The sequence below is a fragment of the Hypomesus transpacificus genome, chromosome 2, assembly GCF_021917145.1.
Source record: "Hypomesus transpacificus isolate Combined female chromosome 2, fHypTra1, whole genome shotgun sequence".
In the NCBI taxonomy this organism is placed as follows: domain Eukaryota; kingdom Metazoa; phylum Chordata; class Actinopteri; order Osmeriformes; family Osmeridae; genus Hypomesus; species Hypomesus transpacificus.
In genome coordinates, this window is record NC_061061.1 from 1,489,542 (window position 1) to 1,516,398 (window position 26,857).

General features: G+C 44.8%; 1 protein-coding gene across 1 annotated transcript in view; it reads left to right on the forward strand.

Moving 5' to 3' along the window:
* Positions 1–26,857, forward strand: part of tgfb2 (transforming growth factor, beta 2) — a 38,111-nt gene that overhangs the window by 9,848 nt on the left and 1,406 nt on the right. Inside the window, exons 2-5 of the mRNA XM_047037072.1 lie at positions 10,638–10,801; positions 24,899–25,031; positions 26,344–26,454; positions 26,548–26,716. Coding sequence (XP_046893028.1) covers positions 10,638–10,801; positions 24,899–25,031; positions 26,344–26,454; positions 26,548–26,716 — 577 coding nt within the window. The remainder of the gene's footprint in view (positions 1–10,637; positions 10,802–24,898; positions 25,032–26,343; positions 26,455–26,547; positions 26,717–26,857) is intronic.

Sequence of the window (26,857 nt, forward strand, 5' to 3'; positions counted from 1 at the left end):
GGGTTAGGGATGGAAGGAACATGGATTGAGTTTTTTGTCTGTCTGTCTGTCTTTCTGACTGTCTGGCTGATTGGCTGGTTAAGTGACTTACTGACTGGTTGTCTGTCTGAAAGACTGACTGGCTGATTGGCTGGCTGACTGACTAGTAAACTGACTGACTGACGACAGGAATATCTTGCTGGCTGGCTGGCTGGCTGGCTGGCTGGCTGGCTGGAGGACTAACTAACTGGATAACAGATTTATCCAGTCTGCAGCATGGAACTGCTGCCAAGCAGCATTGCGTAACTGAGGGAGATAAAGCGACAGCAAGGAGAAGAAAGAGAAATAAAGAGAGTTGCAGTGTGTTGGTGTGGTGGCAGTGTGTTAGTGTGGTGGCAGTGTGTTGGTGTGGTGGCAGTGTGCTGGGGTGGTGGCAGTGTGCTGGGGTGAGGTCGCAGTGTGTTGGTGGGGTGGTGCAGTATGTTGGGGTGGTGGCAGTGTGCTGAGGTGTGGTGGCAGTGTGCTGGGGTGTGGTGGCAGTGTGCTGGGGTGGTGGAAGTGTGTTGGTGTGGTGGCAGTGTGCTGGGGTGTGGTGGCAGTGTGTTAGGGTGGTGGCAGTGTGTTGGTGTGGTGGCAGTGTGGTGGCAGTGTGTTGGGGTGGTGGCAGTGTGTTGGGGTGTGGTGGCAGTGTGTTGGGGTGTGGTGGCAGTGTGTTGGTGTGGTGGCAGTGTGCTGGGGTGGTGGCAGTGTGCTGGGGTGGTGGCAGTGTGCTGGGGTGTGGTGGCAGTGTATTGGGGTGTGGTGGCAGTGTGTTGGGGTGGTGGCAGTGTGCTGGGGTGTGGTGGCAGTGTGCTGGGGTGTGGTGGCAGTGTGCTGGGGTGGTGGCAGTGTGCTGGGGTGGTGGCAGTTTGCTGGGGTTTGGTGGCAGTGTGCTGGGGTGTGGTGGCAGTGTGTTGGTGTGGTGGCAGTGTGCTGGTGTGGTGGCAGTGTGCTGGGGTGTGGTGGCAGTGTGCTGGTGTGGTGGCAGTGTGCTGGGGTGGTGGCAGTGTGTTGGTGTGGTGGCAGTGTGCTGGGGTGGTGGCAGTGTGGTGGGGTGGTGGCAGTGTGGTGGGGTGGTGGCAGTGTGCTAGGGTGTGGTGGCAGTGTGTTGGTGTGGTGGTGCAGTATGTTGGGGTGGTGGCAGTGTGTTGGTGGGTGTGCAGTTATGCGTGTGTGTGTACATGTGTGTGTACAGTAATGTATATGCAGTTGTGTGTGTGCAGTAATGTGTGTGTGTCTGCAGTTATGTGTGTGTACATGTGTGTGTACAGTAATGTGTATGCAGTTATGTGTGTGTACGTGTGTGTGTGCAGTTATGTGTGTGTGTGCAGTTATGTGTGTGTGCATGTAGTTATTTGTGTGTGTGTACATGTGTGTGTGCGTGTACATGTGTGTGTGTGGTGTGTACATGTGTGTGTGTTGCTGGGAAGAGGGCTGAGAGGACTGGCAGGCCTGGGTGGAGGCTCTACAAAGCACTGGCTATTTTTAGTCCCTGGATTATGTGTGGAGTTGTTTTCAATTTGCTATTGGCAGGTGACATCCACAGGCACCCAGACAGGAGAGAATCTCTCCTCTACCATTTACCATCTCAACTCCCTTTCACTCTTTCTACCCTCTATCTGTCTCCATCTCTCTCTGTGCTCTTCTTCCCAGTCTATCCAGCAAGGCACCCTCCCCTACCCTCCTCTTTCTGTCTCTGTATAGTCCTCTCAGAGGGGGAACAGGCTGTGCCTTCCCAGGTCTAGCCCAGGGGGGAATCTGAGAGCATGTCTTACAGAAGTGAGAAATATTCCAAAGTAGGTCACATGCTTTTCTCTCCTGTCTGAACGGGAGCTTGCAGTCAGAGCGTTTGGTCTCAGTTTCCATTTTCAAATGGTGAAAGTGACTGAGGTAGCGAACAGTTTCATCCGGTAATTTTTCAAAGTAATACATTTGGACTTTTCGGGAATTTGAATAAACATTTGGATATTTTCCTCATAATTCATTGGTTGCTAGTCCAGTCCAACATTGAAAACAAAAAATATCTCCTCATAAAATATATACCACTTAATGTCATATTTTATGAAAGCCACATGTTATGCTGTAAAGGTCTCCGCAGTAACTGAAATGTTTTAATATTACATATTGTATGTGTGTGTGTCTGTGTTTGTGTGAATTTGTGGTTTGTGTGTCTGTACTTGTGATTGTGTGGGGCTATGAGTGTGTAGGTATACATGTGTGTGTATCTGTTGCTGTTTGAGTGTGTATTCGTGCCTGTGTGTGTGAGAGCATGTGTGTGCCCTGCCAACCCTGCAAAAACAATTACAGGTGCTCTTTTGATTTCATAACAACCAGGAAAGATGGTTCTAATAATTTCATTTCAAAGTGTTTCATTTAGACCTGGAAGTTTTCCCAGTTCAACACAATCCTCTGGATCTCTCTAACCTCCCTCATCGTACCTCTTACCCTCACCCCCAACCCCCTACCTCTTTTCTACTACTACCCTCTATCTCCTACTCTCTACCTCCTACCCTCTATCTCTTACTCCCTACCTCCTTCATCCTACCCCCTTCATCCTACCTCTTACCCTCTACCCCTTACCTCCTACCCTCTATCTCTTACTCTTTACCTCCTTCATCCTACCCTCTACCTCCCACCCTCTACCCCCTACCCTCTACTCCTTACCCCCAACTCCTACCCTCTACCCTCTACCTCCTACCCTCTACCTTTGGTACTCTCTACCTCCTACCCCCTACCTCCAAACCCCTACCTCCTATCCTCTACCCTCTATCTCCTACCCCCTAACTTCTACCTCTGTTGTCTAGGCAGAAGAGTGATTCATGGTCTGCGTATTGGTGGAGAGAGAACAGGAAAAATCAGTTTCAGTGCTGAAAGACCCTGATTGAGATGTGGAAATGGGAGTTGGAATATTTTCTTTCTAGAACTGCTACAAAATCACTTAGCTGGCAGTAGCTGGACATCTGTAAAAGTGAACCCTGCCTAAACCACCACACACTGCCCAAACCAAACAGTTCAACGTTAAATAGTGTGTTCCTCTCTGCAAGCTCAGATGTTTGCCCACTGCAGGTGCCTCACTGGACAGATCTCAGACATAGGGTTAGGCTAACCGCTCCTGAACTGTGTCGTTGGAGACACGTGAAGGAGAGATTATTTGGCTGAGGGAAGGAGAGAGAGTTCCACCTCCTCAAACACGTACTGTAATTGAGAAGCTGAGGTGTGAAGGTCTGCAAAGGAAAGAATGCTGATACACTCACAGGTCACAGCAAAGGAAGTAGGGATGAGTCACAGGAAGTTGTTGTGTGGGGTCAGGGGAGGTCAGTTGTGTAGACTAAAGGATGACAAACACTCGAAAGGTTGTGACCCTGGTTTCTAAGCCTTGCTGAGAAGATGCTTCTTAACGCCCTGTGTGTAAATACAGCGCGCTAGCAGGAACTAGCGCTGTAGCAGGAACTAACGCTCTAGCAGGAACTAGCGCTCTAGTAGGAACTAGCGTGCTAGCAGGAACTAGCATGCTAACTGTTTACTCATGGGAAAGGAGTGTTATCTCATGTTCAACACAGCTGTGTTGGGAGTGAGACCAATTCAGGCAGGGAGGGCTTACATGAATGAAGGCCTGGCAGTCGACACACACACACACACACACGTAAACACACACTCACACTCATCTTCTCAGGCCAGAGGAGAGGGGGTTCAGCAGGAAGTTAAGTAGGCAGACAGACAAACAGACAGACAGACAGGAAGTTATGTAGGCAGACAGACAGACACGGAGTTAAGTAGGTAGATAAACAGACAGGAAGTTAGGTAGGAAGACAGACAAAAAAATACAGACAGACGAGGAGTTAAGGGGAGGGTCAGATGGCTGAGCGGTTAGGGAGTCGGGCTACCAATCAGAAGGTTGCTGGTTCGATTCCTGGCCAGACTTTTACGTTGTGTCCCTTGGCAAGGCACTTCACCAGGCAGGCGGGCGGGCAGGCAGGCTGATGTTCCCCAGACTTCCCAACACCACATCAACATCTTTACAGTGTGTGTGTGTGTGGAGGAAGTGTGTGTGTTGGGGGGTGCGTGTGCGTGTGTGCAAGAGAGCTAGCCCAGCTGCAGTTCAATGTGTCCAGTGTTGTGTTTAAGTACAGCAGGCCCATTCATGACACGATGTGTTTCAGAGGCGTGTGTAAACACCACATACCCCCACCTCCCCCCCATACACACACCCACCCCACACACACACACTCCCCCTACACACCTACTCTGTTGATGCACAAGAAGTAAACTGGAGAGAGACAAACAGAGAGACACTAACAGAGAGAGACTAACAGGGAGAGAGTAGTTGGTCTTGGCTCATCTGCCCTTCTGGTCACTCTGAACCAAGTTGGTGTTGGCTCAGCCACACCGCTGGTACCCACCAGAAACAGCGAGCGAGGAAAAGAGGCTGAGAGTGAGGCTAAGAGAGAGGGAGAGAGGCTGAGAGTGAGGCTGAGAGTGAGGGAGAGAGGCTGAGAGTGAGGCTAAGAGGCTAAAAAAGAGGTTGACAGAGGGAGAGAGGCTGAGAGTGAGGCAGACAGAGAGGGAGAGAGGCTGAGAGAGAGGAAGAGAGAGGGAAAGAGGCTGAGAATGAGGAAGAGAGAGGGAGAGAGTCTAAGAGAGAGGGTGAGAGAGAGGCTGAGAGAGAGGGAGAAAGAAGGAGAGAGGCAGAGAGAGAGAGAGTGATAAAGAAAGAGTGAGAGAGACTGATAGACGGAGAGAAGGGCAGTTCTGAGAGAGGGCATTGGAAGGTATTTCATGGGTGAATGTGAGCAGCTAAAGTATGCGCTACACAAATAAGGTCAAAGGTGAAATCAGGCACAGTGTCGCTTCCCATGAAGAAGAGTTCAGAGCAAACTCCACTGGTCCTGCTGGGAAACATGACTCATCGGCAGGAAATCATCTGCATGATCAGTGAAGCTGGTCTCAGCTGGTCCTACTATATGGTTGGGTTCTTACAAGGTCTCTCCCTTTCCTTCTCTCTGCTCACTCTTCCTCTCTCCAACCTATTACCTTCTTTCTCTCATCTTTCTCTGTCTCTAGCTCTCCCCTTTCCCTCTTTCTCTTCTGCATCTCTATTTATTTCTGTCTCTGTGTCTTCCTCTCTCTTCACCATATATCTTGACGGCTATTGTGGTTGTACTTTCTCTTTAAACAAGCCACGGCGGCTTGCTAATCCTGGGCTTCTGCCTAACGTTACAGCCATCAATTTAGGGCACAGGGCCCCCTCCCCACCCAGCAGGGTTTGTGTGTGTCAGTGTGTGAGTGTGTGTCAGCGTGTGTGTCAGCGTGTGTGTCAGTGTGTGTCAGTGTGTGTGTCAGTGTGTTTGTCAGTGTGTGTGTCAGTGTGTGTGTCAGTGTGTGTGTGTGCTGCTGTCAAACACTCACCACCACACACGTGGTTCCCAGCACGGCTTCCTCTGCTTCTGAGGGAGCCGGGCCTGTCAAGGTCACCGCGCGCTCGTCAGACACGTCACTACGGCTGTGTGGAGGAAGCTCCTGTCTAACAGACACAAACACACACATGGTTCTGGGTAATGTGTGAGTGTTACTAAACTACTGTGCTGGCTGTGTGAAACAATGCTAGCTGGCAAGCTAGCAACCAGCTCAAAGAGCGCTATCTGGCTAGCCACACACAGAATAATAGCTTACTATCTGGCTAGCCACACACAAAATGCTCGCTCACTAGCTGGCTAGCCACACACAAAATGCTTGCTCACTAGCCGGCTAGCCACACGCAGAACGCTCGCTTACTAGCTGGCTAGCCACACACAGAACGCTTGCTCACTAGCTGGCTAGCCACACACAGAACGATAGCTCACTAGCTGGCTAGCCACACACAGAACGCTCGCTCATTAGCTGGCTAGCCACACACAGAACGCTCGCTCATTAGCTGGCTAGCCACAGACAGAATGCTAGCTCACTAGCTGGCTAGCCTCACACAGAACGCTAGCCACAAAGAACACTATGCTTGAGAATGTGCATGCTGTGCGTGTGTGGCTCTACAAGACGGTAAATCTATACTTAAAGGGGTCATTTACTGATTTTATAGGGTATTTCACACAGTTCCTTAAGGTCTCCGAAAAGGGTATGTAACATCTGAAAATGCTATTCTATGCACCCTAATGCAACCCTGTGAAATGTCCGTCCGTCCGTCATCTACTACTTGTCCAGGGGTCGGGTCGCGGGGGCAGCGACCTAAGCAGGGAGACCCAGGCTTCCCTCTCTCCGGCCACTTCCACCAGCTCTTCCTGGGGGACCCCGAGGCGTTCCCAGGCCAGCCGAGAGACATAGTCCCTCCAGCGTGTCCTGGGTCTTCCCCGGGGCCTCTTCCCAGTGGGACGTGCCCAGAACACCTCACCAGGGAGGCGTCCAGGAGGCATCCTTATCAGATGCCCGAGCCACCTCAGCTGGCTCCTCTTGACGCGGAAGAGCAGCGGTTCTACTCTGAGCCCCTCCCGGATGACCGAGCTTCTCACCCTATCTCTAAGGGACAGCCCGGACACCCTGCGGAGAAAGCTCATTTCGGCCCCTTGTATTCGCGATCTTGTTCTTTCGGTCACTACCCATAGTTTGTGACCATAGGTGAGGGTAGGAACGTAGATCGACTGGTAAATAGAGAGTTTCGCCTTTCGACTCAGCTCCTTCTTCACCACGACGGACCGATGCAGAGCCCGCATCACTGCGGACGCCGCACCGATCCGGCTGTCGATCTCGCGCTCCATTCTTCCCTCACTTCTTGAAGTGAGGGAAATAGCCCTGGAATAAAACTAGAGGTTTTCTCCCTTTTATGGCATGCTCATTAATATATAGATAAGCTGCACGCTGATTGGTTGGTTTACAACGAGCGAAGCTGCAGAGCAAAGACACCACATAGACAAACATGCATCATGAATTGTAGATTTACATGACAACACAGGTTATTTATTCGAATTTCAGGAAAATGAAATAACGTTAGCTCCATTACCAATTCACACAATGCTAGATACAGGAGCTGTGCCAGATCATTTTTAATGCAGGTGCTGAGGGGGTGCTAGATCATTGACAGGGAGAGCTGCGCAATTATATATTTTATATAAATACTATTAATAAATGAACAAAACTTGGCCACTCGTGATGCCAATTTGAATGGAACTGCCGTTGTGCTGGCTGCCGTCTCTGCATCCGCGGAAAACGCATCAGCGGACTGCTCCGTGTCAGACGCCGTAGAATTTACACAATTAATACAAAATTTTATTACATTAAATTACACAATTATTTTAGGGGTGCTATCGGGGTGCTTTGGACTTTCTTGGGGGTGCTGAAGCACCTGCTAGCCCCTCCCTAGCGCCGCTCATAGCTAGATACAGGAGATGTTAGCATTGCTAATAACTGTTAACGACAAAATCATACTTGCAGCTTGCGGTTGTGATGAGCATACTGTCGGAACAGCATCTCTTTTCAGCAACAGCGGCTTGGCAAATCCTGCTTTATCCAACTGTCTTTGGTGAACCTTTTTCTTCAATGTAATTCCCGTGGAAGTACACAGAGCAGCGCGCAGCTAAACTAGTGTCTGAAATCTACGCAAACCCTGACATTGTGGTGTGACAAAGGTACAGACCAGAGCCAAAAAAGGTGGAGCCACCGAACTGACGTCAACTCATAGGAAAGAGTTGTCAACGGACTTTGAGGTTCACTGTATGTCCATTTTACCCACTGAACCGTCGTTATTCAACAAGGTACACTCAGTTTTGCAGTCAATGACACTTTTAAAACATCACTTCCACAGTGTAGCATCTCAGCCATGTTTTAAATGTTTTATTGAGGACATTACAGTTCAGTCAAGACACGTGATTGATTTCACAATTTATTCATATACATGAAAATAGGTTTGACTCTGGCGGAATGGATGTACATGGGGCACCATGCATGACGGCAGGGAGCAACGAGTTAAATCCCCCACGGGGAGAACAGACAGACAACATGGGGGAGAAGGGGATGGTGGTGTGTGGCAGCAGCGCAGAACACAAAGGTGATCGAGGACGCGTGTGCGTGCATGTGTGCGACTTTGTAGTGCCTCTATCTGAGCTAAACTTATGGGCTGAGAACAAAGCATTGGGTGATATGAAGCATGCTGCCCGAGTGCCATGCCTCAGAAGGTCTTCTTCTTTGATTTATTTTAGTTAGTCATTGGTTTAAATACTTCTTTTCAGGTGCAACACGTCTTTACAAGAAACAAACACAAAAGATACACCACTCACAAACTGTCCTCCATCAAATATACAAACAACCACCAGGTTATTCTCACCCTTACATTGTTTCACCAAACAACATACTTCAAACAAGCATTACTCCCACTTTACAATAAACATGCCATTACATGAACTAACACACGAACCTGCTTGACCCTAACCAATCGGGCTTCAAGACCGGCCACTCCACAGCCACTGCCCTCCAGTCTGCCAGAGCGGTTTCCAGGTCATCCGTCATCATTCTGCTGGACCTTTCTGCGGCGTTTGATATGGTTAACCAGATCCTGCTCTACAGACTTTCTGAGATGGGCATCACTGGCACTGCACTCCAGTGGATCTCATCCTACCTGTCGGGAAGATCCTACCAGGTCTCCTGGGGAGGCAAACTGTCAGACCCTGTGGGACACCCGCTCTCCACTGGTGTCCCACAGGGCTCCGTCCTTGAACCCCTCCTCTTCTCTCTGTACACCACCTCACTTGGACCAATCATCACCTCCCATGGCTTCTCTTACCACTGCTACGCTGCCGACACGCAGCTGTGACCTGACGATCCCCCCGACCGATCCGGGGATCTCAGCTAAGATTGATGCCTGCCTCGCAGACAACTCCGTCTGGATGACCAAGCACCACCTCCAGCTGAACCTCGCCAAAACAGAACTTCTCATCATCCCGGCCAAACCTTCCATCTCCCACAACCTCTCAATCACCCTGGGATCTGCGACGGTGACCCCTTCATCCTCTGCCAGGAAACCTTGGGGTTACCATGGATGACGAGCTCTCCCTCACAGCCCACATTGCTGTGGTCTCCCGGTCGTGTAGATTCACCCTCTACAACATCCGGAAGATCAGGAGATACCTGTCTGAGCTCTCCACCCAGCTGCTTGTCCAAGGACTTGTCCTCTCCAAGTTGGACTACTGCAAACCGCTGCTTGCCGGTCTCCCAGCATGCGCAACCCGCCCTTTTCAGAGGATTCAGAATGCAGCGGCCCGCCTGGTCTACAATCTACCCAGACGCTTCCACGTTACCCCGCTCCTCATTGCCCTCCACTGGCTACCCATCAAGGCCCGCATCAGATTCAAGACCCTGGTACTGACCTTCCGAGTAGTAAACGGGACTGCATCCGACTACATCAAGTCTCTCCTGCAGCCTTACACCCCCACCCGCCACCTACGGTCTTCTTTAGATAACTGCCTGGTGGTCCCACCGCTCAAGACCGCCCGGTCCCAACAAAAGCTCTTCTCCTGCCTGGCCCCCCAGTGGTGGAATCAACTCCCCACCTCCATCAGAGACACAGACTGTCTCTCCACCTTCAAGAGAAGGCTCAAGACGCACTTGTTCCGGGAGTACAACGGTACTCAGGAATGGTTTGCTTAACCCAATGCTAGTTTCCTCAAGGATCACAATGACTCTTGCTTAGAGACTTGATGCTCTTGTTGGTTGGTGGTAACTGATTTGAACTGTTGTATTCGCTGCGAAGTATTATATTTTAGTTATCTTATTTTTCATTTTTATCTTACTGTTGCTTGCTTTTCCACAGGTACTCTTGCACTTTAGCGATTTATGTTGTTTAATTGTAACTTGCTTAACTACATGCTCTTATGGTTCTTCCCTTTGGCGCTTATTTTTGGGTTGTTCACTATGTGTGCTGTTTGTTGGCTACCCGCAATGCTTTGGGACTATCTTGTTGTTATTATCAGTGACCTATGCACTTTGTAAAGCTCTCTCTTGGAAGTCGCTTTGGATAAAGGTGTCTGCTAAATGAATAAATGTAAATGTAATGTTACACGAACACCCAACAGTCAGATATAAATTACTAACTAAAAACACTTGTGCACACTTTTACAATAATTACCATTAAACAGATCAACAGATAACATCATCAACCATTGTCCTACCAGTAGCTTCCCTGGAAATGCCCAGCAACCTAAGCCCCCAATTCACCATCCATTAGCAGTCACTATGTGCTTTACCAACACTCACACAAACTACCTGTGCTTAAGTGAATCTGCACTTCATATTTCCTGGCATGAGGACCACTTCCTGTATCAGAATAACATTTGTAATTTCCTCAAAACAAAGTACCTTTCCAGTTAAGATCTGACAGCACACACAGAAAGCAGCATTAATGCATTTTAGATTTTCATTTTGTGTTGCTACTGTGTTGATGTTGCTTGCCAGATCATAAGAATGTCCTTATGATGTTACTGTCCTTATGATGTCACTGTCCTTATGATGTCACTGTACTGATGATGCTACGCTACACAGTGCATGTGACTAATAAAACACTTTGATTTATGTGTGTGTGTGAATGAATGTGAGTATCCTCAGTAGGAGAGTAAAACCTTGTATTGTGTGTGTGTGTGTCCCAGACGTCATTTCTCCCACCAACTACAACCCCTACTTCAGACGTTTGTCGTTTGACGTGTCGTCGCTGGAGCAGAACGCGTCCAGCCTGGTGAAGGCAGAGCTCCGACTGTTCCGCCTGCAGAACTCCAAGGCCCGCGTGGCGGAGCAACGCATCGAGTTGTACCAGGTGGGCTGACGCTAACTCATATATACACACACACACTCATACATACACACACACTCATACATACACACACACACTCATATATACACACGCACACACTCATACATACACACGCACACACTCATACATACACACGCACACTCATATATACACACACCCATATATACACACCCACTTATACACACTCATACACACACATTCATATATACACACTCATACACAAACACTCATATATACACACACACACTCATACACACACATTCATATATACACACGCACACTCATGCACACACACTCATATATACACACGCACACTCATGCACACACACTCATATATACACATGCACACTCATATAGGGGTCAGATGACTCAGCGGTTAGGGAATCGGGCTATTAATCATAAGGTTGGCGGTTAGATTCTGGCTGGCCAAATGACATTGTATCTTTGGGCAAGGCATTTCACCCTAGTTGCCTCGGGGGGAATGTACCTGTACTTACTGTTAGTCACTCTGGATAAGGCCGAATCCCAATACTCCCCCTTACCCCTTCCCCATAGTTTTGCGTGTTCCCGTGAGAGCTAGTGGTTTCCCAATACTCTTTTTGAGCTAGGGGTAGGGCTAAGACTAAGGGGTATACACCCCTTAAAACCAATTAAGATCGGGAGCTTACTTGAAACCTAGGGCTATGTGAATACTGCGCGACCGGCAACAATGGCGGCCAGATCATCCAGAGAGTACGATAAATGTAATATTTTCGGCTTAATTAATTGATTAAAAAAATATGACAGTCTTGTTTTGTGTTATATTCAGTCATTAACATATATATTTGCAACCATTTTCCTAATAGAAACCTTTCTAAAAATCGCTCGTTTGGTACGCTAATGTTACAGTCCCGCATTTCTTTGACTAGCATGTCTACATTTTTAAGTAAATTCAATTATCAGCAAATTTTGTTTAATATCAGTGCATAACACTACTTCCTGTGGAGATATCAATACGTGCTAGATGACGTATCTGTAACCAAGTGGCGTCCCATTTCTTAGGGATATGTAGCCCTTACCCCTCAGTTTCGAGGGCCAAGGGCTAGGGGTAAACTAAGGGCAGGGGTAAGGGGGAGTATTGGGATTCGGCCTAAGAGCGTCTGCTAAATGACTAATTGTAAATGTAATGTAATATACACACACACACACACACACATATATACACACATTCACATATAGGGAGTCAGATGGCTGAGTGGTTAGGGAATCGGGCTATTAATCAGAAGGTTGCCGGTTTGATTCCAGGCCGTGCATGACGTGTCCTTGGGCAAGGCACTCCACCCTACTTGCCTCGGGGGAATGTCCCTGTACTTACTATCTGGATAAGAGTCTGCTAAATCAGGGGTTCCCAACCTTTTTCCCGGGTGACCCCTAATTTAACATTCAAAATCCTTAACGACCCCCCCTCCCCGTGCCTTTACTATTAGTTAATCAGACAGTTACATCATCTGTTCTCAAGTTTTTAATAAATGCAACAGCAGCAGAATAATAAACACAAAACCCAACGATTCAGAATTATATATTTTTTCTTGCAGCATCAGGCTCCACTCCACTCATAATAATTATAATGATAAAATAATAATAGCAAATCATAATCTACTCATGTTCAGTTAATCAGAAAATCACTTATGAAATAAATGTAGCGATTGAATTTTCATCCATAGGCCCAGGGCCGGCCCAAGCCTTTATGGGGCCTTAAACAGAATTGATTTAAGGGCCCCCCTGTGATGCAACTATTATTGATTATTCTTAATGTGCAGTAGGGCTAGGCGGTATGACGGTATATACCGTGCGACGGTAGAAATGTGTCTACCGGGAGAGATTTGGCTATACCGTTTCAACCGCGGCATACTTTATACTATATTTTTGTATTACACGTGTCAATTAAATGTCTGGTTGTTGTATTGTATATAAGCCATCATATAAATCGCATTCTTGCGATATTTAGAATTGTAGTTTAACTTCTATTTGATTTGCTATTTTCGTTTGACCTGAAGCACATTTGCGTTGGTCTGACGGAATTTTCGATGTGGAGTGTATTTTGTCTAAGCGGACCACATTCATGCCAATGCTAATTACTTATATATTTGATGTCCCATTCTGCAGGTAGCCAATTCAATTTGTTGTTCAAGTTTTATGTCTCGCGCTGTAAAATTATTGTTGTAAAATTACACTGGTGGCATTGCTAGCATTCTTGATCTAGGACAGGGTCGGCAACCCAAAATGTTGAAAGAGCCATATTGGACCAAAAAAAACAAAAACAATTCTGTCTGGAGCCGCAAACAAATTTAAAAGCCTAATATAAGTCTTATAAGGAAGGCAACACATGCTCTAAGTGTCTATATTAGCTATATTAGCCTATTATCAAAATGATAAGTAGGCTACAAATACATAATGAGCATTCATTAAAAAAGCTAGCTAGCTTCCGTTACCTAGCATCCTAGCATAACACTCGTAGCAATACTACTTCCTGCTAGTGTTACTTTTTAGCCTCCTCATTGTAAAATTTGAAGCCATATGATAAAGTTTCCATAGTCGATAAGATAGATAGGTACTTTATTAACCCCCGAACGCAAATTATTGTGTCTAGGTAGACAGATAGCTAGAAAGCTCACGCAGTCCAGAAAATCTTTAATCGATAAGTTGGATATTGTAGCTACAGTACAGTTTGAGTCTTTTGTTTTTAACTCGTGTTGTCTCATGTGAAGCAGTTGTTTTTGTTTGTAATAAATAAATAATAGAGTGTGATGATGTACGGTATGGTTATTTTGTACCATTTCTTAATTGAATTTACAGAACAATTACTATACCGTGATATATACCGTAACCGTGATATAAAATTACTCATACCGTGATAGAAGAATTTGGCCATATCGCCCACCTCTAATGTGCAGTGTGCAAAAGTGCAAACTTTCAACTCCAAATAACTTTAAGATAAACAGTATTACAGTATTTCTTATTTCTTATCAAACTGATATTAAATTAAATACCTACAATATATACTGATCTGGGATTGCTGAAAACGGACCTGCTGTCTCATCAACTGTAGCACTGGCACTTTGGGCAGGTGGCGCTGGTTGACACCCAGCTCCAAAATATTTCAACAGTGCTCCAAGGGAAGGGAATCTATTTTGCTAGTAGCCAATGCCTTCGCCTAGGTAAATCCACCTATGTGAATGCATCTAAAGAGTTTTAGACCTATATCTATCTTACCCTGTCTTTCCAAAATCTTCGAAAGCCTTGTTAACAAGCAGGTTTCCGACCATCTGGAATCCCACCGTACCTTCACCTCTATGCAATCTGCTTTTAGAGCTGGTCATGGGTGCACTTCGGCCATGCTCAAGGTCTTAAACAATATCATAAATGCTATCAATAAGTGACACTACTGTGCAGCCGTATTCATCGACCTGGCCAAAGCTTTCGACTCTGTCAATCACAACATTCTTATTGGTAGACTCAACAGCCTGGGGTTCTCAAACAATTGCCTTGCCTGGTTAACCAACTACTTTTCTGATAGAGTTCAGTGTGTCAAATCGGAGGGCCTGTTGTCCGGACCTCTGGCAGTCTCTATGGGGGTGCCACAGGGTTAAATTCTCGGGCCGACTCTCTTCTCGGTTTACATCAATGATGTTGCTCTTGCCGCTGGTGATTCTTTGATTCACCTCTATGCAGATGATACCATCCTTTATACCTCTGGCCCCTCTCTAGACACTGTGCTAACTAACCTCCAGACGAGCTTCAACGCCATACAACTCTCCTTCTGTGGCCTCCAACTGCTCTTAAACACAAGTAAAACAAAATGCATGCTTTTCAATCGGTCACTGGCTGCACCCGCCTGTCCGTCCAGCATCAACACTCTGGACGGCACTGACTTAGAATATATGGACAACTATAAATATCTAGGTGTCTGGTTGGATTGTAAACTCTCCTTCCAGACTCACATTATGCACCTGCATTCAAAAATTACATCTAGAATCGGCTTTCTATATCGCAACAAGGCATCCTTTACTCATGCTGCCAAACATACCCTTGTTAAATTGACCATCTTACCAATCCTCGACTTTGGCGATGTCATATACAAGTTAGCCGCCAACAATCTACTCTATAAATTGGATGTAGTCTATCACAGTGCCATCCGTTTTGTCACCAATGCCCCATACACTACCCACCACTGCGACCTGTACGCTCTCATTGGCTGGCCATCGCTTCACACCCGACGCCAAACCCACTGGCTACAGGTTATTTACAAATCCCTGCTAGGTAAAACCCCGTCTTACCTTAGCTCATTGGTCGCCATGGTAGTACCCACCCGTAGCACGCGCTCCAGCAGGTACATCTCACTGGTTACCCCTAAAACCAATTCCTCATTTGGTCGACTTTCTTTCCAGTTCTCTGCTGCCAATGACTGGAACATATTACAAAGGTCTCTGAAGTTGGAGACTTTCATCTCCCTCTCCAGCTTTAAGCACTAGCTGTCAGAGCAGCTCACAGATCACTGCACCTGTACATAAACAGCCCATCTATCTACCTCACACCAATAGTGTATTGATTTATTTATTTAATCTTGCTCCATTGCACTCCAGTATTTCTACCTGCACCTTTATCCTCAGTGTTAAACCGTTTTATTTGTAATTACTGTGCTTATCATGTTTGTTAATTCTATGTGAGACTCTAGCCTACCTGGCTAAATAAAGGTGAAATAAAATAAAATAAATAAAAAATACCAGCAAAAGAAATGCCAATTTTAACGCGGGGATCTAGCTATTGTTGTATTTTGTTAGCTAGCTAGTCTAAGTGTTGCACTAAAATGAAAGCTAGCTAGCTCTAGCTAACGTTGAAGGCTTGTTTGACGCATCTATCTCTAGACAGTAAATGTTAACAGCTAAATACTGTAATTAATCATGCAAACATACCTTGATCTTGCTGTTTTTTCTCTTCCTCTGTTTTCTTATTTTTTCTTTTCTCTGCACCAGAGGAATGTGACATTTCTTTTTGCCGTGTCAGAATGTGATTGCCGACTGATCTTTTCTGTTCTCGAACAATCGACAACATCATGTTGCTGTATGGGTGCTGACAAAGGCAGGCCCCCAAGATAATTTATTAAACCAGTAGTAGTAGGCTATTATCTTCCTTGCCAGCCGGTCAACATAATATTGAGTTTATTGCAAATTTGTATAATTACCATTAACCTAATATTATTTTAAAATTAAGCTGTAACTTAATGTGCTTTTGGGGGCCCCCTGGTGGCCCAAGCAGCCGCTTAGTTCGCTTATGCCTTGGGCCGGCCCTGCAAAGGCCTATTTATAAAAAAGTATTTAGATATTTTGTAATGTCTTGTATTGTTTTCCTTGAATTCCTTGTAGCCTATCCTTTTCTTTAATAACTTTAAATGTGTAATAAGGCTATTTAATGTGAGCTCTGGGCCTGCATTTCTTGAGCTAGAGATTGGATGTCCGGTGCGATTTTCATTACAACCTAACGAAAGTCATTGTGCACTTCTAACTTGTTGCGTGCCTTCGTTTTGATGGTTACCAAAGAGCTGAAAGCAGTCTCCGACAGATACGTTGTGGCAAATGGCAGGAGGAGTCTGGTGGTGGCATGGTGTGCAAGCTTCGGGGCCAAGTTGGGTCTTTTCACGAGCCAGAACCGTCTGTACCCGTGTACGGTAAAGAATCTCTTCAGAAGAGAATTTGTCTTGACATCCACAAGCTCATCCTCCGCTTCTAGATACTCCACGTCCTCCTCTTTTGCGGTGAATGGATCCATTACCCATTATCTTTCAGTTCAATAAAACGAACCAACACTTGGCCCCTTGATAGCCAGCGCACTTCGGTATGAAGGAGGAATGTCTGATGCGCCTCATCTTCACAATTTTGCAAAGATTTGTTTGTTCAGTGGACAGGCTTTAATAAAGTTGACAATTTTAACAAAGGTACTGAGCGTTTCATTCAGCTCATCAGAGAGGTGTTTGCTGGCCAGGGCTTGACGGTGTATCATACAGTGAAATACATGACAGTGAGGAGCCTTTTCCTTTACTCGTGCATTAAAGTCCTTATTTTCCCCATCATTGAAGCAGCTCCATCTGTGCCGCACGCAACTAAATTATTATAGGGAATGTTTTGCTTGGTAAAGTACGTATCGCTCGCATTGAAAATATATTCTCCCCGTGTCGTTGTTGACAATATAGTAGATAGAAGAATGTCCTGCTTTATTTCTGTGTCTTCAATATACTGTACATATGCAATGAGTACTGCTTCATCTGCCACAGTAGAGGTTTCATCAAGTTGGATAGACAATGGGTATGTCTTTTTTTACTAACGTCTTCTCAACATCATCTGCCATTCTGTTGATTCTGTCATTTACTGTATTATTTGATAAAGGTACAGTTTTAAGTTTGGAAGCCACCTGTGCGCCGCACATTATTTCTACCATCTTTACACAAGCGGGTTTAATCAGAGTTTCCTCGATGGTGTGTGGCTTTTTGGTTTTGGCAATTAGGAGAGCGCACTCAAAAGACGCAACAGTTGCCTGTTTGTTTGCATTTCCAGCTTTAGAAAATACATCTCTGATGTTCTGGGGCCTGTTTGATGTAACCAATTCTTTTTTTCAATTCCCTGGGTTTACCGATTGTCTGTGGGGACTTGAGATTTGCACCCCTAAATTTCATCTCAGCACCCCTAAAAATGATAATAATTACAAAGAAAATCTAAAAATATATTTTTGTTTGTTTATTATCATTTGATGCCGGTAGTTTATGAAAAAAGGGACATCCTTAGTTTTTTCATTCATTCAATATTGTGCATAGTAATACATACATTTATGAATTGTTATCCAGTGAAATTAGGGATTTATAAAAAGCATGCAAACTCCTCACCTTTAGGTGAGACTCACCTACATGAACAAATTTAATACAATATAAAAAATTATGTATATTGGATGTGTGTTAGCTTTACAGTGTGATGCTTTTGACTTTTGCTTTTTAAAGTAGTTCAACACAGGTAATCCCGTATGTGTAATTGTTTTTTTTATAATGTATGCTATACAAGAGCTAGTTCTGGCATGGCAATCGGGCATGCCTTACTCCTCCCACTACCACACCCATGTAGCAGCGCATATCCATTGGGCCACGTCCGATAAGGCGTCTTTAAAAGACGCGCGGATATGCACACATTCACCCTGGTCGTTATATGATCAGTTCTGCTGCCACCCTCCACCGTCCCCTTCTCCCCCATGCTGTCTGTGTATCTATCCAACAGGGGGATTATATCTCTATTGCTCCCTGCAAGTGAGTGCTTCCCTTAGATCATCCACTACGCCAAAGTAAATCTACATGTCCATGTCATGTAACAATAAATGCTTAAATCTAATACGTGATTGTCTTGACTGAAATGTCTTTATGGTTAACAGAACATGACATTGTTACAAGAGCACAGATTCTACATAGATCTAGCCTCTTTATTTTGCTCTCAAAGTGCATCAGATTAATGCGTTTAACTTTAAAATGTAATAAATGTTCTTCTGGAGGAGCATGCCCCAGGACCCCCCTAGAGGGTCGGGGCTTCGCCGTATCCTTCTCACCTTTTTCACCCCTGACCTGTTTGCATGCCTGTTATTAGCAAGGGGGTTTAGCACTTTTGCAAGGCACTGTATTCATGTCACATTCTTCTTGGGGGCTGAGCACCCCTAAAGGTCTGATCCTTGAATCGCCCCTGGTATTAAGCTATTTTTGTTGGCAAGTAGCCGTGTAATAAGCGGGATAATGTATAGACCAATTATTTGTTTGTAAACAATCGGGATGCGCGCGCACTCTGGCTGCAGAAAACCGGGAAAGGATAGCATTTTAAATGGCAAAAGGACCACACGGATAATACAAATAGTTCAATTTAAAAAGACCAAAAGCGTTGAGGAGGACATGCCTATAGGAGAGAAAGTGATTACCCAATGATCTGTCGCATCAGAATTTTGATTTGGGTCACGAAAGTCTTGAAATTTGAGTGACAATGTCGCCCGGTACAGACTGCATAGTCGAGCGGCAACCATGTCACAAAGTTCATAATTTTACAGTTTTAAAGTCAATTTTACATCTAAAAAGTCGAGCAGGGCAGCTTTGAAGAGATATGGGAATTCTGCTTTTAGTCAGCTGGTCCGATTATTTTTCTGATTTGTTTAAACTGGCAATCTGAGTGAGACTACATCCCAGTTACACTGTTTTGACGTTAGCCTCAGTCAGACTCGCTCACTGGCAGTATGCACAATGTTGTATTTCACTGCATTCTACACCAGAAACTTCAGGGAGGACTGCCTAATGTAGAAACGAGTCTGGTGAAGATAGCCAGAATCTCGGATTTCTTTAACCTGTCTGTTTCATTCGTCATTTGCCTGAGAAAGCGACCTCCGTTAGCCAGGCTAGTTTTGCCCGATCACTTGGACAGGCTATTTAAGGGTATCGGGGTCAAGTGACTTTTGTGCATAGACAAGTGAACGTAAATGTATTTGTCCAAAGGCCAAGAGCCTCAAAAAGCTCATATCAAGCCCTGCAATCCAGTGGCCAGAGAAATATGATGACCTGAACGACACTTCAAGAGTAATAGAACGGGGAGAAGTTCTTCTTTTGCAACCCACAAGCGCAGTTGAGCCTGCTTGACAGTTGTGTGACGTAGGGTGATAATTGGTCTATAGAACGCCGGTCATTATTGGGAAAACCCACACGGAAAACGCACACGGTTAGCTGTGTTGCTCATTCCACGAATGCACGATCCTTACAAGTTGTACCTCGTAAAGGTGACTAATCAGGCTTTCCAACGATATAAAAATACAATACCAATTGTTATTATATGGCAACGACGGTACAAGTGTTCTGATTGCTAAAGGGTAGTCATTCCAGCCGTTTTTTTTTTTTTTTTTTTTTTAAACGTTATTTTATTTTATGTTTTTTTTTTTTATTTATTTATTTTATATATAAAAATTAAAATAATATAACCCAAAAAAAAAAAAAAAAAAAACCAAAAAAAAAAAAAAAAAAAAAAAAAAAAAAAAAAAAACAAAAAAAAAAAACACCACTATATTTATTTTTTTTTTTTTTACTAGATGAGAGAGATAAATTAAAGCCATTTTAGCAGAACCATGTTGTCCGCTTTCTATCAAAAGTAATGAGTTGCTAGGCAACATATGAAATACAGCGTGAGAAGACTTGAGACCTAGCTACAATTAGCCTAGAGGTACCATTTATTTTCGTTTACAAAATGAAAAGAAGCTAAAATTGCCATATAATAAACTACTTACTAACCTCGACCGTTCGGTTAGTAAGTAGTTAATATTATTGAAGGGGAGGAATAATCGACTGAAAAAACGTTTCCGAACTTTTTTTGACGTTTATAAACAATATGGAGCAATCGTTAGGCACAACACAAAAAAATTTAGAACACAGCATCCAGGGCATGTAGTTACATGTTAAGAATAATCTGTTAATGTTTACACTGTAAATTAATTTACTGTAGCAATAAAGAAAATTGATTTTGGACTTGGAAACACTTCTTTGGTGTTTTAACACACCTATTGACACTTTCCTGATGTATGACTATGTTTAGCCTGAATTCTGCACCTCTCTTTCGCCAACCGTCTCTGGAGGAGGGGATCCCTCACGGAATTTCTCATCCTAAGGTTTCTTAGTACATTTTTTCTCAAGTGAGTTTTTTCCTTGTCTTCCTTGAAGCTTGAGGTTGGCGAGGGGCAGTTCTATGGGCGTATGTGATGCCCTCTGTGACATTGCTTGTAAAAAGGGTTATACAAATAATGTAAATTTGATTTGAAAATATTACAGTTTTTCACAATTGTTAACACACATTTCTCAAAACAATAACGGCTTCATCAAAACTGCATACACAAAACTGAAAACCTCACACACAAAATGCTAAATCTGACACTACCTTTGCAAGATGACTCTTTGCCATCAAATCTCTTACGTCAAGTCACCATCACAACTTACATAGTACTGTCAACAAAGAAAAAACCCTCTGATGTGCTGGATCCAGCCTTGAAAACACTACACACCTATGTTACCACAGGCCAATTCCATTGCCTATAGGAAATGTACCCTGGTATATGGGTTTCAGTTGTAAACCTTTCACCGCCACACAGAGAAGAACTCTTCAATTGGGCTGAGAAAAGGGCTGTAATTGTATTGGCTGGAAGGCAAACATTTACAGTAAAAAATGCTGGTTGATGTTGCACTATTCTTGTACACATACACCACGGTGAAAGCTTACATTGTCCCAAAGCAGCATTAGAAACAAGTGTGAACAATTTTTGTCATTGTGTTTCACAGATGACAACTGTGTTGTAGTTGTGTTTACGGTTTGCCGCCTGTATTTAACATTGAGCAGCACGAGTGCATCACAGTGCAAAATGTGTTTAGTGAATGAGAATGTGTTTAGTGAATGAGAATGTGTTTAGCGAATGAGAATGTGTTTAGAGTTTTGCCAAAATAGTGTCTCCTTCCTCCTCCTTCTTGTCCTCCTCTTCCTTGTCCTCCTCTTCTCACTCTTACCCCTCTCCTCTGGTTGTCGATATGTTCTAAGTTCTCCATTGTTCACCAAACAAAACAGAGGCTCCAGGCCCTTTTTATGCTGCAGTCCTGATCGCAAATTGCTCACCAGACCTGAGTGTTTAGAGATTTGAATATTTGTGTGTTGTAGGTTGATGCTTTGAGACTTTACTTGAGAAGTGTGTGCAACAACTGAATATTGTGTGTGGTGTTTTGACAACAAGGTGATGTGTAATTAACATCAGTGTGTAAACAAGGAAAGTCAGTCTAATGCAGATAAGGGAGTGTGAAGTAGTGCCAAATTGGGTTGAGTGATTGGTACATGAATTGCTTTTTGTGTGTCAACATTTGTGAAAAACTGTAATTAGTGTTCTGGGTGTGTTGTTGGTCACAGTGAACACCTTAGTGTTCTGGGTGTGTTGTTGGTCACAGTGAACACCTTAGTGTTCTGGGTCTGTTGTTGGTCACAGTGAACACCTTAGTGTTCTGGGTCTGTTGTTGGTCACAGTGAACACCTTAGTGTTCTGGGTGTGTTGTTAGTCACAGTGAACACCTTAGTGTTCTGGGTGTGTTGTTGGTCACAGTGAACACCTTAGTGTTCTGGGTGTGTTGTTGGTCACAGTGAACACCTTAGTGTTCTGGGTCTGTTGTTGGTCACAGTGAACACCTTAGTGTTCTGGGTCTGTTGTTGGTCACAGTGAACACCTTAGTGTTCTGGGTCTGTTGTTGGTCACAGTGAACACCTTAGTGTTCTGGGTCTGTTGTTGGTCACAGTGAACACCTTAGTGTTGTGGGTCTGTTGTTGGTCACAGTGAACACCGGGGACAGCTCCAGCAGGGGACAGGCCACCCTAAACGGGGACTGTCCCCGGAAACCGGGGTCAACTTTTTAGAAATGGCAATAACATTGTGTACGGTTGACAAACAGTACATATACTGGTTAAAATAAATATTGAAGTCACTCATTGTTGTAAATACAAGTTAGCTTGTTAAAGTCTTTCAAAGATGTAAATGGAGGCTTTGACTGCGTCCCTGTTGTTATGGTTACTTATTTCAGACACTTTGTACAGGCTCATATACTATGTTGCCAGCGCAATAATTTAGAACGGTGAAAAGACAGGTTTGTTGCAATTACGTAGTAGGTGTCCGCATATCACCTTTTAATGTACACCCCTGCAGCCAATCAGAATCGAGTATTCACCCAGACCATGGTATAACTGCAGATATTCACACCTCATTTATAAAGGCTCTCAGAGAGGGGGCTGGGTGAGGAGGGTGTCTTGGTGATTATGGCTGTAGTCCTACTTCCAGCTTCACCCTCACCTCCAACCTCTAATCCAGCACCAGCTCCAGCCTCTAATCCAGCCACAGCCTCAGCAGCAATGTTTTACAAATTAGGGAGCTTCAAGCCAACATAAACACAGGACGGAGGAATAACAGCCCTCCCGACTCCCTCCACACCTCCTCCATCTGTCTCCTGCTCTGCTCCTCCCAGGCCTGACTAATCGATCAGTGAGAAGCTGAGGCCCGAGGGGGGGGGGGTTCCAGACCTGGGAAGTTGAACCCAGAGTAGGGATGGGAATCGAGAACCAGTTCTTGTTTAGATCCCAGTGAATCGTCAGCCAAATTCTTTAAAAATTCTGCTAACGGTTCTCTGTGCCATTGCGCATGCGCAAACTTTTATAGTTTACTCAGACTGCAGCAAACATGGCAACTAGGCAGAAGTGTTCTAAAGTTTGATTGTATTTCACACGACAAAATGACAACAACGCCACTTGTAATGCGTGTCGAAAGTCTATTTAGTTGAAGGGAGGAAATACAACAAATATGAAGAAGCATTTGAACACAGCGGAATGAAGTTACGGGAATGTCATGTGTTTGATGCATGCAGCAGCGCTAACTACCTAAGGTAGAGCTAAACTGCATCAAAGTGATCACCACCACTTGTTACTGTGTATAGCAATTTGCCTTTATTGTGTGTAGTCGATCAAGTTATCTTCTGTCCCGTCGTTTGAAGCATACATTTAGCTCCGGCATTCGTCGCCATTATTGATCACTTCACGTTTTTATTGAAAGACCAGTTTTGAGAATTTTTTATCGTAACGATAAAACATTATCGGAGGGCGTGTGTTATCAGCAAACGTTCGTGTTGCCGTGTTAACCCGTTATTAAACCGAGCATATCGATTTTTAAGTTTACGTTTTTAATAAGAATCGATAAGAGAATCGATAAGGAATCGAATTGATAAGCAGGAATCGATATGGAATCGGAATCGTTAAAATCGTATCAATTCTCATCCCTTCCCCAGAGTGACACTGAGGAGACACAACGGTACTGCTCAGTGGTTAGAGCATTTGAGTGCAGATCAAGAGGTCAAAGGTTCAAATCCCCCTCTGTAAACTGCTTGGCTAAAAGCTTCTGCTAAATTAATATGTTACATTACAATCTGTTCTCATCCTGACGGGCTGGTGATTGGTAGTTTCTACTCCCAGGCTCAACTGTGATTGGTCTGTTCTACAAGGGCTGGTTGCAAAAGGGCATAAGTTACATTTTCTGAATTTTACAGGAGAGAAAATCAAACTTGATTTGATTGATTGTAATTATGTAATTGAAAACAACATATTTAAGCATATACTATACTCTATACTTTTATAGAGATTAGGTTTCAAGAAATGTATGTTTCAAAAGATAATAAATAATATTAACTACTTACTAACCGAGAGTGAGGTCATGCCGGGAAATATCAAACTGAGGCTGGAACGTATCGATCTCGCTATCGCTCGGTCGATACGGCAAAGCTGAGCTTTGATATTTCCTGGCATGACCAAACGGTCGAGGTTAGTAAGTAGTTTATTATATGGCATTTTTAGCTTCTTTTCATTTTGTAAACAAAACTAAATGGTACCTCTAGGCTAATTGTAGCTAGCTCTCAAGTCTTCTCACGATGTGTTTCATGTGTTGCCTAGCAACTCATTACTAGATACTTGATAGAAAGCGGACAACATGGTTCTGCTAAAATGGCTTTAATTTCAACACAAAATAACGACAAGTGATTCAAAGAGTCTAGTCTTCACTAGTCTGAGTCACTTTCGATGACAAATCTTCGCTTCTTCTGAGAGCCGTGGCATATTTTAACTGGACCATTAAAGATTTGAAAGCTGACGTCAGAGGGCAATACGGACCGTATTGACCGGCAAGTAGGGTAATACGCGGCTGGCATGACTACCCATTAGCCAATCAGAGCGCTCGTACTGTCGTTGCCAGATAATAAATACAAATTATTAAATTAATTTATGCCTATTTTGCTCTAAATTGAAGGTTTTCACTTATGCATTTATGTTTTAAGCCTTCTTGAAAATTATAGTGACCGTATTCTTTTACCATTTTGATAGAGGTCATCATGACCCTTAAAAATATATAAAACACATTTTTGCCGTATCTGTCACATATTCCACTTTTTGCTCCAACCCCTCGTTATACAACCATCTGTGATTGGTGTGTTTTGGTGCATCTCCACAGATCCTGGGGCACAAGGACCTGACGTCGCCCACGCAGCGCTACATAGACAGCAGGGTCGTTCGTACGCGCACCCACGGGGAGTGGCTCTCATTTGATGTCACTGAGGCCGTCAGTGATTGGCTGCTTCACAGAGGTAAGAGGCAGGCTCAGGGGCCATCAGTGATTGGCTGCTTCACAGAGGTAAGAGGCAGGCTCAGGGGCCATCAGTGATTGGCTGCTTCACAGAGGTAAGAGGCAGGCTCAGGGGCCATCAGTGATTGGCTGCTTCACAGAGGTAAGAGGCAGGCTCAGGGGCCATCAGTGATTGGCTGCTTCACAGAGGTAAGAGGCAGGCTCAGGGGCCATCAGTAATTGGCTGCTTCACAGAGGTAAGAGGCAGGGCCAGGGGCATCGCTAGACCCCTTTTACTGGCCAGTATAAATCTGCTGTGGCCCAGTACTTTTTTTACACGCTTGAGTTAAACAATCTACTTTATAAGGGTTAGGGTCAGGGCATTAATTTAGATTGATAATTCTGGAACAAGAAACGCAGTATCCTAATCAACGCTTGTAAAGTAAGTGCAGTCAACTGAAAACACAAACCGATGCGTGCCCACAGAATTTCATGTCTGCACGCTCTTCTGTGCTTGCGCCCCTGTAGCGCACACAGGAGTCCAGGTATCGGCACGCGAGTCAGAACTGAGGTAGGCTAAACTAAAGAAAGTTTCTAAATAACAGGTCTACCAATTATTTCGACTCAAACATAATAACAACATGAGTCTAACGTATTGTATTACATGATGAAACAAAAAAACATGAAAAAAAACATTATTTGAGCTAAAATTATTGCACAAAATATTTGCTTGCGCACTCGCAGTAACAATTGATGTCCCTACCAAAGCTGATTGATTGACTTTATTCTTCCCACACTGGGGACATTTCAGTTACAGCAGCTGATTTAAAATAGATAAAAGAAAAAAATTGTAAAAAAATAATTAAGAAATCAGCAAATATAAATATAAAACAATGCAAAGGATGTACAGAAATATACAGTGAAACAGTGTTTAACAGTAGTGCAGTTTACAGTGATCAATGACAGTGTACACTGTATTGCTCATTTAACTAGTCTGATGGCAGACGGGATGAAGGACCTACAGAACTGGACTGGCAGAAGCCACAGCCTGCTGCTGAAGGAGCTGTTCAGTGCTTCCACAGTGTCATGGAGGGTTAGGGTTATGGTAAGATAGGTTGGGCATGATGGACGTCAGCTTGGCCAGCATCCTCCTCCAGCAGGCCACACCCCCAGCAGACCACACCCCCAGCAGACCACAGCGTAAAACACTGCTGATGCCACCACAGTTGATATCAAACTTATGTCCCTGAACTCCACACCCGCACCTCCGCTGGGAGTCCTTGATCTACTGCTCTCGGATCTGCTAGCAGCCTGACTGTCTCTTGCCCCTCCAGACAAAAACAGCGGGTTCAAGATCAGCCTGCACTGCCCCTGCTGCACCTTCGTCCCATCCAACAACTACATCATCCCCAACAAGAGCGAAGAGCTGGAGGCCCGCTTTGCAGGTGAGCCTCTTCAGCCCAGGTAACCAGAGGTCCTACAACCCCAGGTACAGGCTGTGTCCTAGCTCCTCCTCACGGCCTGTTGTCTGTCCCCAGGTATCGACGACAGCTCCCTCCACAGCGGGGACCTGAAGGTGTTTAAGAAGCGTCGTCATAGCGCCCAGGCTCCCCACCTCCTGATGATGCTGCTGCCATCCTACCGGCTGGAGTCTCAGCACAAGAGCCACCGGTCCAAGAGGGCGCTGGATGCTGCCTTCTGCTCCAGGTGACCCCTGAGCATGTCCCCCTGACCCCTGAGCATGTCCCCCTGACCCCTGAGCATGTCCCCCTGACCCCTGAACATGTCCCCCTGACCCCTGAGCATGTCCTCCTGACCCCTGAACATGTTCCCCTGACCCCTGAGCAT